The sequence below is a fragment of the Tachyglossus aculeatus genome, chromosome 23 (genome assembly GCF_015852505.1).
Source record: "Tachyglossus aculeatus isolate mTacAcu1 chromosome 23, mTacAcu1.pri, whole genome shotgun sequence".
Classification (NCBI taxonomy): Eukaryota; Metazoa; Chordata; class Mammalia; order Monotremata; family Tachyglossidae; genus Tachyglossus; species Tachyglossus aculeatus.
This window is the reverse complement of record NC_052088.1, coordinates 31,995,200-32,016,017: the sequence shown is the minus strand read 5'-3', so window position 1 is coordinate 32,016,017 and position 20,818 is coordinate 31,995,200. Positions and strand designations below refer to the sequence as shown.

At 44.5% G+C, this 20,818-nt stretch overlaps 1 protein-coding gene across 1 annotated transcript in view; it reads left to right on the top strand.

Moving 5' to 3' along the window:
- Positions 1–20,818, top strand: part of MTREX (Mtr4 exosome RNA helicase) — a 107,152-nt gene that overhangs the window by 28,578 nt on the left and 57,756 nt on the right. Inside the window, exons 12-15 of the mRNA XM_038765444.1 lie at positions 1,334–1,413; positions 2,698–2,808; positions 9,100–9,201; positions 10,721–10,846. Of these exons, the coding sequence (XP_038621372.1) occupies positions 1,334–1,413; positions 2,698–2,808; positions 9,100–9,201; positions 10,721–10,846 (419 nt within the window). The remainder of the gene's footprint in view (positions 1–1,333; positions 1,414–2,697; positions 2,809–9,099; positions 9,202–10,720; positions 10,847–20,818) is intronic.

Here is a 20,818-nt window from a genome sequence, read left to right as displayed (position 1 = left end):
GCCCTCCCTCCCCACATCCTCCTTCCTCCCTTCAAGGCCCTACTGAGAGCTCACCTCCTCCAGGAGACCTTCCCAGACTGAGCCCCCCCCTTTCTCTCCCCCTCCTGCCCCTCCCCATCCCCCTGTCTTACCTCCTTCCCCTCCCCACAGCACCTGTATATATGTATATATGTTTGTAGGTATTTATTACTCTATTTTATTTGCACATATTTATTCTGTTTATTTTATTTTGTTAATATGTTTTGTTTTGTTCTCTGTCTCCCCCTTCTAGACTGTGAGCCCGCTGTTGGGTAGGGACCGTCTCTATATGTTGCCAACTTGTACTTCCCAAGCACTTAGTACAGTGCTCTGCACACAGTAAGCGCTCAATAAATACGATTGAATGAATGAATGCCTCTGCAAGGGACAGGGTGATGGGCTAGCATCGGCAGTTCGCTTTGTCCAGAAAGCTTTCGGGAGCAGATCTCCTTCTTCGCCCCCACGGAGTTGCGGCTTATGATTCCCTAAGAATTTGAGAAGCAGCATGGCCTAGTGGATAGAGCACAGGCCTAGGGGTCCAAAGGACCTGGGTTCTAATCCCGGCTGTGCCACTTGTCTGCTGTGTGACTCTGGGCAAGGCACTGCTCACTTTTCTGGGCCTCAGTTACCTCATCTGTAAAATGGGGATTAGGAGTGGGAGCCCAGTGTAGGACAGGGACTCTGTCCAACCTGGTTAGCCTGTGTCTACCCCAGTGCTCAGTATAATGCCTGGCACAGAGTAAGCACTTAACAAATACCATAAAAAAAAACTGTGTTAAGAAAATTAAGTTTGTTCATCATCCCATGTCGGAATGTTTGGCTGAGTGGTGCTTCACTATCTCTAGTTGGATGCTCACTTAGAAAGGTACAGCTAATTAAAAAAAAAAACTAGCTTCAAGGAATTTTCAGTATGGATCGTGGGTTTTCTTAAACCTAGGCTGGTGGGTACTGAAATATCATAAGAAGTGAATTGGATGATCCTACAAAGCTTTTTCCTAACGTGTGGGCTTTTCCAAAGACTGGTAATGAACGTAGCTAACAGCACTGTGTTTTGGAACCCTGTTCTTGAGGAAAAAATGCATTTTCTAAACTCCTCCATGACATCTGTGGAGGCACAGTGCACAGGCCTGGGAATCCATAGGTCATGGGTTCAAATGCCGCTCCACCACTTGTCTGCTCTGTGACCTAGGGCAAGTCACTTAACTTCTCTGTGCCTCATTTACCTCGTCTGTAGAATAGGGATGGAGTATTATTTATTTAGGTATCAGTTCTCCTAAATACTTTTGCGTAACTGGACTTTTCTCCCTCCTCTTAGCCGAAGAAAAGAAGATGGTGGAAGAGGTATTTAATAATGCAATTGACTGCTTATCCGATGAAGATAAGAAGCTTCCTCAGGTAAAGTTGAGGTTACAAAGAAACTTTGATAAGGATGCTGTCAAAATAGAGCTTATCTGCTAATGCGTTTTTTATGTGCTTAAAAGTTGGGGAAAACTAGGACTTTGGAAACTGTCCTAGGAAATGCTCACTCGCTTCCTGTAATCATTGCAGGTCATTTGCAATTGTGTATGTGAACATGTGTTTTTTTTGTTTTTTTAACATCCGGTTTTCCGAATTAAAAAATTTTTTGCTTCTGAAAGCCAGTGTGCTCTCATACCCAAAAGTGTAAGTGAAAGATTATTCAGGGGCGTTTTTGAAACATCTCATTATTGTATTTCACATGCCTAGCCTTCCAGGGTGTCTCAAAAAAGCGTTAATTGCCCTCGTGCTTAAAGGAAGTCAGCCCTCCAGCTCCCATTTTTTGTCTGATTTTCCTGGGAGTCTGTTTTGGGGAGAATGTGGCGTATATTTGTCCCCAGCTGATTTTAGGCTCGTGATGTGAGGAAGGGTTTACGAAGCTTTGGGGCTCTGCTTCTTGGGTCTGCTTCAGTTGCTGCCGTCTTAAGCGCAGTGGGGTTTGGGGAGGACAGGCTTAGGGAGAGTCGAAGGCCAGAGGGAGTTGACAGATCAATCCATCGATGAGGCAAATTTATTAATTCATTCAGTCAGTCGGTTGTCTTTATTGAGCACTTACTGTGTGCAGAGCACTGTACTAAGTGCTTGGAACGTACAATTAGGCAACAGAGACAATCCCTACCCAACAACGGCTCACAGTCTAGAAAGGGGAGACAGACAACAAAACAAGTAGAATTTATTGAGCGCTTGCTGTGTGTGGAGCACTGTACTAAGTGCTGGGGGAGTACAACCCTAACAATTGGTGGACGTATTCCCTGCCCACAACAGCCTTACAATCTAGTGGTGGATAACGAGCTCTTTCGTCACATTACCACTTTGGGTCCAGGGACGGATTCCCCCTGCAAACTCAAGTCCTTGGGGAGGGAGAAATGTGAAACTGGGCTAATACATCAGGATTAATCCAAGTTTGGTGGGCCCAAGGCCCTCCCCAGAATAGTAGTTACATAAACCTTGAAACAGAACATATTTCATGTTAATTTTTATTCATTTTTTTTGCTTTCAGGAGGGTGGTTGTGATAAACCTTCAACTCTACAATATTGATTTTTTTTCCTCTGACTTCAGAGGCCAGAAGATTCTTTAAAAGCAAAGTACAAAATTCCCTTTTGATTAATGCCTTTTCCTTTCCTACTACTAAAATGCAGTGTTTTTTGTTTCTGCATTTATAGGTTGAACACGTGCTTCCCCTTCTGAAGAGAGGAATTGGTATCCACCACGGTGGTTTGCTCCCCATTTTAAAAGAAACGATTGAGATTCTCTTTTCTGAAGGTTTGATAAAGGTACAGACGCTAACGTTTGATCCCAAAACCAGTTTTGCGGATTTTAGAATGCAGTATTTAAAAATGTATTAAAATAAGCAAGGCATCCTAAATTCTTCGCTAGCCGATATTGGTTTCTCAGTGATGATCGGGGGAGAGTTCTATGTTCTGCCTCAAGTGTAAGGTATCGGGACGAAGGGGATGAGAAGCCACGTCACTAGTTGAGGTATTTCTAACCTAAGAAATAGCAGCAGTTTGAGCGCTTATCAGGTGCAGAGCACTGGGGAAAGCATAGTATGATAGAGTTGGTTGGCAGGATCCCTGCCCACAGGGAGCTTACAGTGTACAGGGGGAGATTTTGAAATAAATTACCACCGTTAGGTCCGGGTGCCAGCCAGGCTCGCCCGGTGGGTTCTTGTGTGTGTTGACCCTGAAAATTTAGCCTGGTTAAAAACCCGCCCTGTATAAGCTGGAGGTCTTGCCCTGCTTGGGCGAGCAAGCACGGGAGTGAGAAGGGCCCGGCTCTGATCCCAGCTCTGCCACTTGTCTGCTGTGTGCTTGGGGCAAATCACTTCACTTCTCTGGGCCTCAGTTCCTTCATCTGTAAAACGGGGATTAGGACTGTGGGACAGGGAACCCAGCTATTTTGTATCTACCCCAGCGCTTAGTGCCTGGCACATAGTACACATTTAACAAGCACCACAATTATTATTACTATTATCATTATTCCTGTTATGGAAGTGAGCCTGGATCCTTGCTGAAGGGGGCCTCCCTTCAGGGGTCATTGCCGTATGCGCTAGCCGTTCTTCCACAGGCCTGGTTGTCTTTGGGATGGCTGGATTTAGAACTCACGGCAATGGCTCGAGACAACTGAGCGTAAACAATAACATCACCTCACCTCCAAGCAAAGCCCACACCATCTCTGGTCCAGCTCACTCCCAGGGTCACTGGGAGTTGGTCGCTCCCAACTCGTGCAAGGCCCTTGCGTCAGGGAGCAGGACTTTAAGACCGACTTCAGAGAGGTTGGGTGCCCAGAGACTCGACCAGTGGCTGAGAAGGCCCAGGCCAGGTTTGAGAGGTGGCAGAGATAGTAACATTCAGGTTCTAACATGAGGGACAAAGGTCCGATCTGCTAGCATTTGGAATTGGATCCTTGCAGGCACACTTAAGTTTGGGAGGTGACCCCTTGTTCTCATAAAAACGTAGGGTGAATAAAATAAGAATTTTGTCACACTACCTCAGCGTATGTAAGAGGGCTTTCATTTTGTGCTTTTCACGTTTTAGAATTGTGAGGGGGTGAAAGCTTTGTGTGAAACACCTAGAACTGCCCATGTAAAATAGCAAGGGACAAAGAGAACGGAAGAGCCGAAATTCTAAGTATGAAGTTGAAACACGAAGTTAAGTTGAAGGCTGTACTGAGAGCTCAAGGCCCTACTGAGCTCACCTCCTCCAGGAGGCCTTCCCAGACTGAGCCCCCTCCTTCCTCTCCCCCTCGTCCCCCTCTCCATTCCCCCATCTTACCTCCTTCCCTTCCCCACAGCACCTGTATATATGTATATATGTTTGTACATATTTATTACTCTATTTATCTTGTACATATCTATTCTATTTATTTTATTTTGTTAATATGTTTGGTTTTGTTCTCTGTCTCCCCCTTCTAGACTGTGAGCCCACTGTTGGGTAGGGACTGTCTACAACTTGTACTTCCCAAGCGCTTAGTACAGTGCTCTGCACACAGTAAATGCTCAATAAATGCGATTGATTGAAACAAAGTGGAAAAACAAGTAAAATTAAACAGCACTTGTGTGGGGGAACTTGTAAAGCCGTAGCTCTCAAGCCTAGGGGATAGCCTTAGGTGCCCTACAGTGAGGAAGGGGAGGGGGTCAGGCAAGCGTGAGAAAATGTGGTGGCAGTTGGTGACTTCTTTTGTCGGAGATTTGTGTGGAAACACTAAGAGCCCTCCCCTGAGCATTCCTTATATTTCCCCCATTCACCCTCCCTTCTGCATTGCCTACACACTTGAGTATGTACCCCTTAAGAACTCGATATTCTCCCCAGCCCCACAACACCTTTGCTTCCCCCATCTGTAATAATGGCATTTATTAAGCGCTTACTATGTGCAAAGCACTGTTCTAAGCGCTGAATAAATGCCATTATTATTATCTGTACTGTATATTATTAAAATCTGTCTCCTCCTCTAGTCTGCAAGCTTCTCGCGGCTACCAACTCCCCTGTTCCGTCCCAAACACCTAGCACAGTGCTCTGCGCAAGCCCCAAGAGGGACAGGGACCGTGTCTAATTCCCACCCGTGGATTTTCTCCCAGCGTTCAGTACAGCACTTTGCACGCAGGAAGTGCTTAATACATGCTATTAACTACTGCAGTAAGCACTCAATAAATGCCGCTTATTGATTAGAAGCAGCATGGCCTAGTGGAAAGGCACAGGCCTGAGAGTCAGATGTTCTGGCTTCTAATCCCAGCTCCACCGTGTGCCTGCTGTGTGATCTTGGGCAAGTCACTTAACTTCTCAGTGCCACAGCTTTTTTTTTAAATGACATTTATTAAGTGCTTACTATGTACAAAGCACTGTTCTAAGCGCTGGGGAGGTTACAAGGTGATCAGGTTGTCCTATGGGAGGCTCGCAGTCTTAATCCCCATTTTGCAGATGAGGTAACTGAGGCCCAGAGAAGTTAAGTGACTTGCCCAAAGTCACACAGCTGACAAGCGGTGGAGCCGGGCTTTGAACCCGTGACCTCTGACTCCAAAGCCTGTGCTCTTTCCACTGAGCCACACTGCATTACCTCATCTGTAAAATGGAGATTAAGACCGAGCCCCCCTACGGGACGAGAACCGTGGCTAATCTGGTTATCTTGTCTCTACCCCAGCGCTTAGAACAGTGGTTGGCACATAGTAAGCACTCATTATTGGCAGCACTGTTTCCCAGGTCATTTCCTTCACTGGTTGTTTCAAGCGCAGCCTTGCCCGGTGGCTTGCTGAGAGGAGGAGCTGTAGGGTTATTTTGGTACATTAATGCCCGTTTCCCCCTCTGGATTGTAAGATATCTAGATAATAATATTAATAATGATGATGATGGTATTTCTTAAGCACTTACTATGTGCAAAGCACTGTTTTAAACGCTGGGGAGGTTACAAGGTGATCAGGTTGTCCCACGGGGGGCTCACAGTATTTAATCCCCATTTTTCAGATGAGGTACCTGAGGCCCAGAGAAGTTAAGTGACTTGCCCAAAGTCACACAGCTGACAGTTGGCGAAGCCAGGATTTGAACCCATGACCTCTGACTCCAAAGCCCGGGCTCTTTGCACTGAGCCATGCTGCTTCTCCAATCCTAGATCTCTAGATCCTCTAGAACCAGGGAATGAGAAGCATCATGGTGTAGTGAATTGAGCACGGCCTGGGTTCTAGACTCGGCTCTGCCACTTGTCTGCTGTGTGACTTGGCGCAAGTCATTTCACGTCTTTGTGCCTCAGTTACCTTATCTGTAAAATGAGGATTAAAACTAGGACACCCCCCCCACCCCCATATGGGACAGGGACTGTGTCCATCCTGATTTGCTTATCTACCCCACCGCTTAGTACAGTGCCTGGCATATAGTCAGCTCTTACAAATACCATTATTATTGGTATCAGCACTTATAGATCCATAATTTATTTATATTAGTCTCCCCCTCTGAACTGTAAGCCCGTTGTGGGCAGGAAACGTGTCTACCAACTCTGTTATACTGTCCCATGTGCTTAGTACAGGGCTTTGCACATAGTAAGCGCTCAATAAATCCAACTGCTTGGTTATGCAAGGGAGCGGCGGAAGGAGTAGGCATAGCAGAAGTGGCCCTCCCCCCCCCCCCCCCCCATGACGTAATCCACCAAGGGCATTTCATTGGCAGATCAGTCAGTCAGTGGTATTTATTGAGCGCTTACTGTGTGCGGATCACTGTACTAAGCACTTGGGAGAGTACAATATAGAAACCCAGTGTCCACCTGAGGAGAAAGTTGACCTCCTCTGTCCAGTAACTCCCTCCCCTAGCAGGTCCTGCTCTTGCCATTTTTCCCTGCTGAGGTTTCCCTGGCCTCTGCTTCGCTTCCCAGAGAAGCAGAGTGGCTTAGTGGAAAGAACAGAGTCTTGGGAGTCAGAGGTCACGGGTTCTAATCCCAGCTCTGCCGCTTGTCAGCTGTGTGACTTCGGGCAAGTCACTTCTCTGGGCCTCAGTTCCCTCATCTGTAAAATGGGGATTGAGACTGTGAGCCCCGCGTGGGCCAACCTGATTACCTTTTATCTACCCCGGCGCTTAGAACAGTGTTTGTCACGTAGTAAGCGCTTAACAAATACCATCATTCTTATTCCCTCCTCCGTTTTCCACCTGTCTCCGCACTAAGCTCCAGCTGTTCTCCATCGGGCTGGGCAGCCGAGGGTGGTATAGACAGCCCTGCTCTGTGAGCTCAGTAAATACCAATTGAATGATCAATTGGCCATTGTCTGAACCAGCTCTTCTGTGTTGTGGGTCTCTTGCTGAGCAGTCAGTTTGTCAGCTGGTGACCCAGGAGGCCACCCATATGGTTTTATGTACTTTTTCAGAAGAAATAATTACCTAAAGGTTCCACCCGATAAGCGATGGATTGAGAGGCAGGGTGGGACAGTCAGCATCTCGCTTGCCTGGTTTGAGACCCTCTGGCTTTATAGGTGGCACTTGCTACTTAGTACCTCTTAAGCAAGGGATTAAAATCTTCTTGGTGTCAATCCCAGCTCCTGTTGGTTTAGAAGACTTTTTCCAAGAGGTTTTGAAAAAATTCTAAGGGCAAGGATCTTGGGCCGAAGCGACCTTAGCAAAGTCACTTCACTTCTCTGTGCCACAGTGACTTCATCTGTAAAATGGGGATTAAGGCTGAGGCCTATGTGGGACAAGGACTATGTCCAACATGATTATCTTCCATCTGCCCCGGCGCTTAATGCAGCGCCTGGTACATATGAAGCACTTATCAAGTGCATGAATTAAAAAGAAAAAAATTTTAAAAAGAGGATCTGTCTGCCTGCCCATCCCCACCCCAAGGTTCCTTTAGCGTAGCAGGATTATGGTTCGTTAAACAGGTTTTTTTCCCTGAATTGGTAATCAGTCGGTCATTCATTTGTTGAGCGCTTACTCTGTGCGGAGCACTGGACAGAGTGCTTGGAGAATAGAGTTGGTAAACATGTTCCCTGTCTATAACGAGTTTACAGCGTATAGAGAAGTAATGTTTTAGACTGTGAGCCCACTGTTGGGTAGGGACTGTCTCTATATGTTGCCAACTTGTACTTCCCAAGCGCTTAGTACAGTACTCTGCACACAGTAAGCGCTCAATAAATGCGATTGATGATGATGATAATGTGGTCCCAGTGGATAGAGCCCAGGCCTGAGAGTCAGAAAGACCTGAGTTCACCTCCTGGCTCTGTCACTTGTCTGCTGTGTGACCTTGGGCAATTTACTTCACTTCTCTGGGCCTCAGTTACCTCTTCTGTAAAATAGGGATTAAGACTGTGAACCCTACGCGGGGCAGGGACTGTGACCAACCTGATGAGCGCCTAAAAAGCAGCGTGGCTCAGTGGAAAGAGTACGGGCTTGGGAGCCAGAGCTCATGGGTTCTAATCCCGGCTCCGCCACTTGTCGGCTGTGTGACTTTGGGCAAGTCACTTGACTTCTCTGGGCCTCAGTTACCTCATCTGTAAAATGGGGATTAAAACTGTGAGCCCCACGTGGGACAACCTGATCACCTTGTATGCCCCCCAGCTCTTAGAACAGTGGTTCGCACATAGTAAGCGCTTAACAAATGCCATCATTATTATTATTATTATTACCCCTGCACCTAGTATAGTGCCTGGCATATAGTAAACAGTAAAACAAATACTAGTTTTTTTAAAAAATGCTTTGTAGGTGCTGGAGGAATAATAGTAATGATGGCATGTATTAAGTGCTTACTATGTACAAAGCACTGGGGAGGTTACAAGATGATCAGGTTGTGCCACGGGGGGCTCATTCATTCATTCAATCGCATTTATTGAGCGCTTACTGTGTGCAAAGCACTGTACTAAGCGCTTGGGCTCACAGTCTTAATCTCCATTTTACAGATGAGGTAACTGAGGCACAGAGAAGTTAAGTGGCTTGACCAAAGTCACACAGCTGACAATTGGGAAGAGTGATGTTCTGTCATAAAGCACTTTCTAGTTTTTATTTTATTACTCAGGTAACCTAAATTGGAAAAAAAAAAAGTTGTAAACAAGAAAATGGAACAGATTTAGTTACATTTCTCTATTGCTTGATTTCTAGGCTTTATTTGCAACAGAAACCTTTGCTATGGGAATTAACATGCCGGCAAGGACTGTGTTGTTTACCAGCGCCCGCAAATTTGATGGGAAAGATTTTCGTTGGGTAAGCAAAGTTCAGGCAGTTGCATTTGTTTTCTAATCTAATAAATTGAGACGACAGTAAGTACCTGAGTAACTTGTAATAAATTATAAGAAGCAGCGTGCCCTAATGGAAAGAGCCACAGGGATGGGAATCAGGAGACCTGGGTTTTAATATCGGTTCTGCCACTCGCCCGTGTGTGACTTTGGACAGTTTCTGTTTCGTCCTCAGTTTCCTCATCTGTAAAATGGAGATTCAAAGCCTCTTCTCCTCCCGCTTAGACTATAAGCCCCAAGGGGGACAGGGATCGTATTCGATCTCATTATCTCGTATCAACCCCAGAGCTAAGTACAGTGCTTGGCACGCAGTAAGCGTTCAACAGATATTACAGTAATGAATTATATTGCCATTGTGAAATCATTTTAAAGCACCCCATTCCTTAATTGCTTTTTTAGGAATTAGTCACAGCAACAATTTTTTTGATGGGGAAGTGACTGTTGGCACCGTGGCTCAGTGGAAAGAGCACAGGCTTTGGAGTCAGAGGTCATGGGTTCAAATCCCGACTCTGCCAGTTGTCAGCTTTGTGACTTTGGGCAAGTCACAACTTCTCTGTGCCTCAGTGACCTCATCTGAAAAATGGGGATAAAGATTGTGAGCCCCCTGTGGGACAAACTGATCACCTTGTAACTGCCCGAGCACTTAGAACAGTGCTTTGCACATAGTAAGCACTTAATAAATGCCATCGTTATTATTATTGGATCCATAAAATTTGTATTTTGGAGCCCTCAGGAATGATCAATGCATAGAATCTGCATCTTAAATTCAAATATCTTAAGTTTTCTGGTTGTTGGAAATGGAAAAAGAAATTTACGGCATTGGCTTTGTGCATGACAGTGATTGCCTTAAGCCAAATAAGATCATTGTAAAAGGAAAGTAGTTTACCTCTGGGATCAGGAGTGAAATGAGAGAAACTTTGGCATCAGAGAATTTCTCTGTTTTTGAAAATGCAGTACTAAAGAATATTTTCTCAGTGACCTGTGGGCTCCAGAGGTGCCAGCCCCATTTCCCAAGTGGAGAAACTACGTCTTGTGACTTTTCTCAAAGTGATTGCCCCCTACTGCTAATTAATTAATTAACGTTGGTATTTAAGCGCTTAGTATGTGCCAAGCTGATGGTACTGCGTAATTCCCAATGATTCTTTATGCCAGATAATTAGCTAATGTTTTCCTAACGTTTGTGTCCAGTAAACAGAATGACTTATTACTTCTCTCAGTACCAAACTGAAACCACCTCTGGGGCTGACCGCTTCAGTTTTGTTTAGCATACGTGTAATTTTCACATTAAAAGCTCCTTTCCAGTCTTCAGGTAAAAAGTCTTTCTTCTTTAAAGGTCCCAAACCTTGAATTTGATTGTAGTTCTGTAAGCAGATGCCATCCACTCTCTGAACTCTGATTTTTATTCATCCCAGGTCATACTTCTCTTTAATCCTTGCCTATGGCCTTTCCATTAACAGTGCATCCTAAATTTAAATTGTGTGATTTAGATTTCTTCAGGCGAATACATTCAGATGTCTGGTCGGGCCGGAAGGCGGGGTATGGACGATAGAGGAATTGTCATTCTAATGGTGGATGAGAAGATGAGCCCAACTGTTGGGAAACAGCTTCTTAAGGTAATAAATAAATGCAGTTTGCGGTCGGGCCGTTTGGATGCCGTTTAAAGTCTGGGCTAGATTGGTTAATATAGACTCACTCCAGCTTCTGTAGGGAGGTTGGAATGGGCAAACTGAGAAGATTTTTACCATTTTATTTTAAGCTCAGCATGGAGGACTTTGGGGCAGTAGTGAATCCCCTTACCCCCTCCTACAACAACCCAGCCCGCACACTTGACTCCCCTGATACCAACCTTCTCACTGTACCTTGATCTTGTCTATCTCACCGCCGACCTCTCGCCCATGTCTTGCCTCTGACCTGGAACGTCCTCCCTCTTCATATCTGACAGGCAATTACTCTCCTCCTCCTCCCCTTCAAAGCCTTATTGAGAGGCCTTCCCTGACGCAGCCCTCCTTTCCTGTTGTCCCACTCCCTTCTTCGTTTCCCTGACTTGCTCCCCTTATTCATCCCAACTCTTCCCAGCCCCACACCACTTATGTCTGAAATTTATTTATATTCACATCTGTCTCCCCTTGTAGACTGTAAGCTTGTTGTGGGCAGGGAATGATGTGTATGTTCACTGTTATATTGTACTCTCCCAAGCGCTGAGTGTGTCTGTTCAATGTTATATTGAACTCTCCCAAGCGCTTAGTACAGTGCTCAGCACACGGTAAACGCTCAATAAATACGATTGAATGAAAATCCCTTTACCTTTTAGAGCAGAGTGAGCTACAAACCCCCATTTTAAGTAATTGTGTTTTTGAAATTGTGTGTTATTTTAAAACACTGCATAAGCGCTTAGTACAGTTCCCTGAACACAGTTTGCTCTCTGTGAATGCAATTGAATGAATGAACGAATGCTATGACAAATGAACACATCGAAAAATTTTATCAAAGATGAACATTTCGTCAGTGCCTTATCTACTGTAGCGGGCTCACCTTAGAGGCAGAGTTACATGCTTTGCCAACTTGAAAGTATGTTTAGTTTACAGTAACTTTCACCAGCTACAATACACATCATTTTTCTTTCCCTGTACATTATATGTGGAAAATACAGGCCTGGGATGCCAAGCTGGAGGCGGGTGGAATATTTTACAGCGGCATCTGCTTCCTTGGTATTTTCTGCCAGACAAGTAGGCAGTTCTGGTTTTCTTATCCTAAAAGTCACCTTTCATTTCAACTCTGATGTAGGATTTTCCCAGAAATATTTCACATGACAAATAGCTTAATTGATTTCCCATTAGTGTTCAAGAACCTTTCATTTTTCACACACTATTCTAAGAACTTGTGGTGTTTAGCACATTTCGCGGCATTAACAAAGCAGACTCTTTAACCAGTCTTATATTCCTTTAACTGTATGCTGCCTGAGTGAAAGAATGAAAAGAAAAAGTCATCAGAGAGGAACTAAGTTGCGTTCAGTTCTGCATCTTCATTCTGCTAACACTGCTTTCCCAATCACGGCGCTAACAAATGTAATCCCTTGGGGATCAAGAATGAATCAGGGAGGTGCTGAAAGATAATGTTCATTCAGTCATACTTATTGAGCTCTTATTGCTTGCAAAGCACTGTACTTAGTGCTCGGGAGAGATACTATAACAATAAGTAGTTGCATTCCCTGCCCAAAACGAGCTTACAATCTAGTGTTGTTTACAGTCTAATGTTCTACTATTTTTGAATTTATTGTCAACTTACGAAGGGTGCAAGGCTCAATTTTCTTCAGGTACGCAAAGGCAGGACGGGTATGTGTGACTCTAAATAATTTAAAGGTTCCAAAAGGTTAAAGAATTACGGAGTTTTTAAGAACAAAGATGAGAAAAATGGAAGGTATACAGAATTTGAGAGAGTATGATAACCAGTTGTGATTCACCTCTGTTGAGGCCAGATGAGCGGAAATGGCCTTTCATTGTGAAAAGAAGGATGTTTAGATTTGCGAGAGAACCTTTTGACTGAGTTGTTTTTCATTGAAACGGGCAGTCCACAGGATTGTGAAATCACTTTCCAGGAAAAATCGAGGGTAGGATACACACTCATCATCTAGCCTGGCTCCTGTTTTGAAGCGGGGGGGTATAACGTTCTGGACTGAAAATATTAAACATCCCTTTTTTATCTGTATAGTATTTGTTAACCCCCTACTATGTGCCAGGGACCGTTCTAAGCGCTGGGGTAGACAAAGGGTAATCAGGTTGGCAACAGTCCATGTCCCACATGGGGCTCACAGTCTTAATCCCCATTTTACAGATGAGGTAACTGAGTCACAGAGAAATGGAGTGACTTGCCCAAAGTCACACAATGTTCTCTCTGTGTACAGCCAGTGCTCAGTAAATACCATTGATTGATTGATTGATACCAGCCAGGCATATTAAGGTTCCTGTTGACGTTGATGGTCCCGGCATTATCCGTGACTCATTGTGGAGAAGGGAGTGGAGAGAATCCCTCTTGGCTCCTCATTTCCCGCTCTCCCTCACCCCACTTTATCTCCGAATTTGTTAATCCTAAAGACAGTCAGGTGTAACAGTGCTTTGCACGTAGTAAGCGCTTAATAAATACCATCATCGTTATTATTACTATTTGATATTCTTGAACTATCAGCATGTCGAACCATGGTTTAATTGAGCCCAAACGTAAGAAAATAGAGAGAAACGATGAATTAGCAAGTTAATTTATGGTAGGCAGATTCAGATGTAAGTTCTTCAGAGAGGTTTAAGGTCGTTCTTACCAATCTAATGGACGTATCTTAGGTTTTCTTTCAAGACAACGGCTTTTGAATACAGCTCCTTTATATTTGCAGACATTTGCAGCTGTTGGTAGCAAGACAGTTTAATTTCCCATTCGTCCAATATAACGTACAGACTTTATTCTGTCCTAACTAATCTAGGCAGAATTTTTTTTAATGAGCACACCGAATGAGAATATAAAACTGAGCGCTCCGGTATTTTTCCTCTTCTCACATAGTCACGAAATATTACATATTGTTACTCTATAATTCTTTTCTGAAGCGAAGCATTTCTGTCAACCACTGGTGAATGCCATACCTTACTTTTACTTAAAACAATGTGGTCCGTATGGAATGAGGCGATAAGCATATGGAACTCAGTTTCACAGGAAGTTGTGCAGGCTGAAAATATCAGTACGTTCAAGAGGAATTTGGATAAATTCTTGGATGAGTGATGAATCACTCGAGGGAAAATTGGGGATCTAGCCGCGGGAGTTGAAAGATGTCAGAGGGAACATGGCCTCTTCCTCCAGTCACCCATTTGCCATACTCAGAAGTGGAACGCAGAGCTTGCGAGGTGATTGATTAGAGCCACGGAGACCATATCTCTGTTATCTCCGTCAGAAGAAACAGCACGGCTCAATGGACAGAGCACAGGCCCGGGAGTCAGAGGGTCATGGGTTCTAATCCCGGCTCCGCCACTTGTCTGCTGTGTGACCTGGGCAAGTCACTTCACTTCTCTGGGCTTCAGTTACCTCATCTATAAAATGGGGCTCGAGACTGTGAGCCCCACGTGGGGCCGGGATTATGTCCCGCCCGATATTCTTGTGTCCGCCCCCAGCTCTTAGTACAGTGCTTGTCACATAATAACCACTTAACAAATACCATAATTATTATTATGTTCACCTGCAAGGCACCATGGCAGCCTGCCTCTTTTCAGACACCTGTGGACTTTATCGTAGGCATTCCCACACAGACCAGTTACAAAAAATGACATTCTGGAGAGTGCTGTTGCTCTACTCCCTTCCAGTGGTTTGTCGGTTTTTTTTTAATGGTATTTGTTCAGCGCTTTTTATGCTCCAGGCACGGTTCTAAGGGATATTTACAAACTAATTAGATTGGACTCTGTCCACGTCCTAGATGGGGCTTACAGTCTTACGGTCTGTAAAATTATCCTCATTTTACAGAAGATATGTGAGGCACAAAGAAAGTGAAGTGACTTGCTCAAAATCACACAGCACCAGAGCCAGGATTAGAACCCAGGCCCTTTTGAGTGCCCGGCCCGGCCTCTAGCCGCTGGGCTGCGCTTCTTCCCGGGAAGTTCAGACCCTCCATCCTTCCCCAGTATGCCATTTGTTCACAGCTATCACACCTTATTCAGCAAATCCCAGAGTCTCAGCAACATTATTATTTTTTTAAATGGTAGTTGTTAAGTGCTTACTGTGAATCAAACACCGTTCTAAGCACTGGGGTAGATCCAGGTTAATGAGGTTGGACACAGTCCCTGTCCCTCATGGGGCTCACAGTCTTATTAGGAGCTCAGTGGAAAGAGCCTGGGCTTTGGAGTCAGAGGTCAGGGGTTCAAATCCCGGCTCCGCCAATTGTCAGCTGTGTGACTTTGGGCAAGTCACTTAACTTCTCTGGACCTCAGTTACCTCATCTGTAAAATGGGGATTAAAACTGTGAGCCCCCCGTGGGACAACCTGATCACCTGGTAACCTCCCCAGCACTTAGAACAGTGCTTTGCACATAGTAAGCGCTTAACAAGTACCGTCATTATTATTATTATTATTATTGTTAGGAGGAAGAACAGGAGAACTGAGGAACAGAGAAGTTGAGTGACTTTGCAGTTGACTGGCAGGATTAGAACCCAGGTCCTCTGCCTCCCATGCCTGTGCTCTTCCCAGTAGGCCATGCTGCTTCTCCATTTAAACCAGCCTTGCAACATATTGTCAGTAAGTGCCCATTTGGTGCCAGGAAATGCTGGCACCATTCTAGACTGTGAGCCTGTTGTTGGGTAGGGACTGTCTCTAAATGTTGCCAACTTGTACTTCCCAAGCGCTTAGTACAGTGCTGTGCACACAGTAAGTGCTCAATAAATATGAATGAATGAATGGTAGGTGTTGGGGGTTGAGGGGCTGAGGGGAGGGGAATATACCCGGTCATTCATTCGTTCAATTTTATTTAATGAACGCTTACTGTGTGCACACTGTATTTGAGAAAGTACAATACTACAATAAACAGACACATTCCCTGCCCACGGTGAGCTTACAGTCTAGAGGGGAGGAGACAGGCATTCATATAAATAAAAGAGAATTAAGAACATAATTGGTGTGGAGCTGGAAGGGAGAATGAGCAGAGGGAGCGAGGATCAGGAGATCAGACGGGGTCTGTGATCAGTTTCCCTCAATTCCCAGCATTTAATTCTGTCACCCAACCCCTGGGGCCTCCAGGGAGGAGTGGGCTGGGAGTGGAAACACTGGGAGTCGGGGCTGATCCGAGGTTTGGGGCCGGCGGAGGGGAAAGAGGAGGTGCGCAGATGAGAGGAGGAGGAGGAGGAAGCAGCAAACAGGTTCCCCAGTACCAGAGCAGGAAGGAGAACCCAAACCCAGCCTCCATCCAAGCTGCGGAGGAGCCAGGGTTGCCGGGCTGGGCCTGCCTCAGTGATAAACGCTAACTGGGCTCAATCGTCCTCTCCCAAGCATGTAGTACAGTGCTCTGCACACACAGTGGGTGTTCAGGAAATACCACTGAATGATCCATTGATTGCCTAGGTACCGCAGCTGGTGGAAGATATTCCGACAGCTTATCTTCCTGACAGAAACAACTCTCTGCGTCTCCATGAGACAGTTACGGGTTGCAAATGTTGAACCCCCATATTACATCACTTCATGCTGTTCCCTGGACCGAGCTGTGCAGTGTAAACTGATTATGACTTATGAAAGAAATGAACATTAAATGAAATGGAGAAGATGTTCCTGAGAATGTTTGTGTAAATGACCAAAGAGGTTTTACTGGAACGAGGATTTTTTGGTTTGGTGGGTTTTTTTTTTTTTTAACTTCTTAATGTACTGGTAGAGACTGATTACGTGAAAGCATTTTGTAAACTTAAATGATCTATTCACTTGTTTTGCTTGAAAACTAATAGCTGGAACAAAACAGCTGTTGGCTTTCAAGCATTTGGTTATGATTCATCTTGGATTTGGGTCAAGATTAGGGCTTTCCCAAGGGGCCTACATCCCTAATTTAAAAATCTGACCAAGTAGTCTCTTGCCTATTTGGAATATAAATTTGGTCTCATTCCATTAAAATTGTTTATTTCCCGGCTGTAATAACCGAGGGTAAATATCTACCTTGTGGCTGAATGGGGGGGGGGGGGGGGGGGGGGGGGAATTGGATGATGTGAAAAGAAATTCAACATTTCATTTATCGAATAATGTTTTAATTACAGCTTAACCTGTAATATTTTGTGGCCACAGTTTAGCTTTCACTAGAGTTTTCTGGAATGACCTTCTCATTTTAATTTATACAACTCTTTCTGGACAGTGGAAAAATATAAGCCAGTGCTTTAGTTTTCAGAATTAGGAAAAGGTGGCCAGGACTTCTCAGTTGTTAATAATTTCTGAATAGTTTTGATTGAATATGTGTGCACCTACATATTTCTACATGCATAATGATATTCCAAGGGTTATTCACATGGAATTAATATATACTTTTCCTTCTTAAAGCCAAGCTGGCCCTACTGACAGTGAAATTTCATCAGGGTACTGTGAGCACTGTCACTTGTTTCCACGGGAAGAGCATATGGAGTGCATTCCCAAGATCAGAAGTGTGAATAAAAACTATATGAATACATTTAGAAGTGATAAACCAAAATAAATATAGTTCTAGATGGTAAGCTCCTTGTGGACAGGAAATCTGTCTACCAGATCTGTACAGTGTTTTGCACGAACAGTAAGTGCTCAATAAATACCATCAATTGATTCTAGGCTCTCATAGCTGCTTACATGTGTACAGTACTAATGATAAATGTGCTCTGCACACAGTAAGCGCTCAATAAATGCTGCTGAATGAATGAATAAAAAAGATTATTTTTCATTAGCACATAAGTAAATAATTTCCATTCAGTGAAATGGAAACCCAAACTAAGAATAGTGATCTGCCATTATCTAAGGCCAAATTGAAGTAGGCTTCACTGTCTATCCAGATTAGTCTTAAAAAATTCAAAGCTTGAGGAGAAAATGAAGGGAAGTAATAAGCAGCATGGCGTGGTGGAAAGAGCTTTTGAGCCTGGGAGTCAGAAGGTCATGGGTTCTAATCCTGGCCCTGCCACTTGTCTGGTATGTGACCTTGGGCCAGTCACTTCACTTCTCTGGACCTCAGTGACCTCATCTGTAAAATGGGGACTGAGATTGAGCCCCACGTGAGACAGGGACTGTGTCCATCCCAATTGGCTTGTATCCACCCTAGCACTTAGAACAGTACTTGGCACATAGTAAGCGTTTAACAAATACCATTAACATCATTATTATTATCGGTGTTATTAATGTTTTAACGGTGCTTTTGGGGTGCTTTTTTTTGACAGTACAAGTGTGTTGGAAAGAACATTTTATTGTGCCCGCATGCTGTGTTGGAATGGGTGAATACTTAAGTGCAAATTTCCTTACTTTGGGGTTTCACCAGAGTACTAAAAGAGCTTTACAGTGGTGGGTGGCCAGCTAATCCCTCTAAACTGTAAGCTCCTTGTGAGCAGGGAGAGTGTTTACCAACTCGTTTATATTTTTCTCTCCCAAGCACTTAGTACAGTGCTGTGCACACAGTAAGTGCTCGACAAATGTGATTGATTAGTTTAGCACATCCACACAAAAATAAAAATAAGGAATTGTGTAGAGAAGCAGCGTGGCCTAGTGGAAAGAACATGGGCTTGGAGGTCAGAGGACGCAGGTTCTAATCCGGGCTCCGCCACGCGTCTGCTGTGTGATCTTGGACAAGTCACTTGACTTCTCTGCCTCAGTTCCATCATCTGTTAAATGAGGATTAAGACTATGAGTCCTATGTGGGACAGGGATTGTATGTAAACTGATTCGCTTGTTTCTACCCCTGTGCTTAGAACAATGCTTGGCGCATAGATAGCGTTTAACAAATAGCACAATTATTTATTATTATTATCGAATGGTACATTCCTCGGTAAGGTTATTCATAGGAGACTCCCGGTTCTTTGGAAACAAGGAGTCCAGTAATTCATTCATTCAGTCGGATTTATTGAGCACTTACTGTGTGCAGAGCACTGTACTAAGCGCTTGGGAAGTACAAGTTGGTAACATATAGAGACAGTCCCTACCCAGCAACGGGCCCACAGTCTAGAAGGAGGACTGCAGTAATAATAATAATAATAATGGCATTTATTAAGTGCTTACTATGTGCAGAGCACTGTTCTATGCGCTGGGGAGGTTCCAAGGTGATCCGGTTGTCCCACGGGGGGCTCACAGTCTTCATCCCCATTTTCCAGATGAGGGAACTGAGGCCCAGAGAAGTTAAGTGACTTGCCCAAAGTCACACAGCTGACAAGTCGCGGAGGCAGGATTTGAACCCATGACCTCTGACTCCAAAGCCCGGGCTCTTTCCACTGAGCCACACTGCTTCTCAGTAATGAGAAGGCGTCGCATGTGGGTCTTAAGTCTAGAGTTGTTAAGTGCTTATTTTGTGCCAGGCACTATTCTAGACGCCGGGGTAGATACAAGTTAATCACTTAGGGCACGGTCTCTATCCCACATTGGGGCTCACACTCATAGTCCCCATTTTACAGATGAGGGAACTGAGGCCCAGAGAAGTGAAGTGACTTGCTCAAGGTCACCCAGTCAACAAGTGGTAGAGCTGAGATTAGAACCCAGGGCCTTCTGACTCGCGGGCTCGTGCTCTATCCACTAAGTCACGCTGCTTCCACGAGGCTGTACTAGACTCATCTGCATTTGCACTTTGTTTTCTGAATGGTGCCGATGGGTTACGCCATCCCCATGAGCTGAGCCCACTGTTGGGTAGGGACTGTCTCTACATGTTGCCAACTTGTACTTCCCAAGCGCTTAGTCCAGTGCTCTGCACACAGTAAGCGCTCAATAAATACGATTGATGATGGTGATTGGCCAAGCTGGGGGTGAGTCTGGTCAGAATCAAAAATCTGTGAGGTCTCCCCTCTCCTATAAGGCACAGCTGCTGCCGAGTGGGTCATTTTTGCTGAACAGACATTTGGGATCTTTTATTGCAAAAGTTGGAGTGAGTATTAAACTAATTGGCTGTTAGCCATCGAAACAAAGCCTACTTAAGATCCGAGCGAAACAAGCATTATTCTAAGGGTTTGAGAAGAGCAGAGCCAAAAAAACTAAATCAAGAACCAGAAAAGCACACAAGAAGGGGGCAAGGATTCCTTGGGCAATTACCCAATTTTTTCTTTAAATCCAAATCTCCCGGTGGTTTGGAACCAGGCAGAAATAAAGCTTCCCTGCCTCTTTTCTTCCTCCCCCGCCCTCTCTTAAGGCTTAGGCGTCCTCTACAGCGATTACAAGTTTTCCTTTAACAAATATTCTGGTGAATTGGGCCATTGATAAAGTATCCCCCCTCACCATCTCTTCTCCACCACTCTCCCTCAGGGTCACAGCCCCCAACCCACCAACACTCTGTACCCTTGAAGCAATCTCGCTAATGCTGGCCTTTTGAAGCCTTTTACCGTTTTGTTTTGTACTGGCCTGCTTATAAGGCAGTTCTCACTTTCAAAGCCTGAAATTCTTCCTTCCCAAAACTATTTGAAATGGATTGAAGTAAAGCCAAATCATAGAAATCTAATTCATCATTCCAGGTGTCGGTGTGCCCGAGGACTTGATGTGGATAGTTGAAATAATTTCAGTTTTTGTGATTTTTTTACCCAAAGGATCTTTCCTTTGAAAGTCTGCTCCCGCTTCTAAAACCCGGTACTATTGGGGAGGGAAAAATGGCATTGCCTCGCTTCATTTAACATTATGGAAAAGTAACTAAGATGCTCAGCGTGATTCACAAATGTAGAGAAAATATCCTTGCTTCACGTTACATTTAAAACAGATTTTCAAATATAAATATTAGGGTACTGATTTTTTTTCCCCCTATGCAAGTAGTGAGAAATGTTAGCTTGATTGGGATATATCTTTTTGCCCTTCCTGAATGTAATGTGTCGCGTCGACCAAAATGTCTTCCGTAAAGAGGGCACCCCTGAAATCGTTTGTCATTTATACTTTGCAGGGCTGCTTTAAAT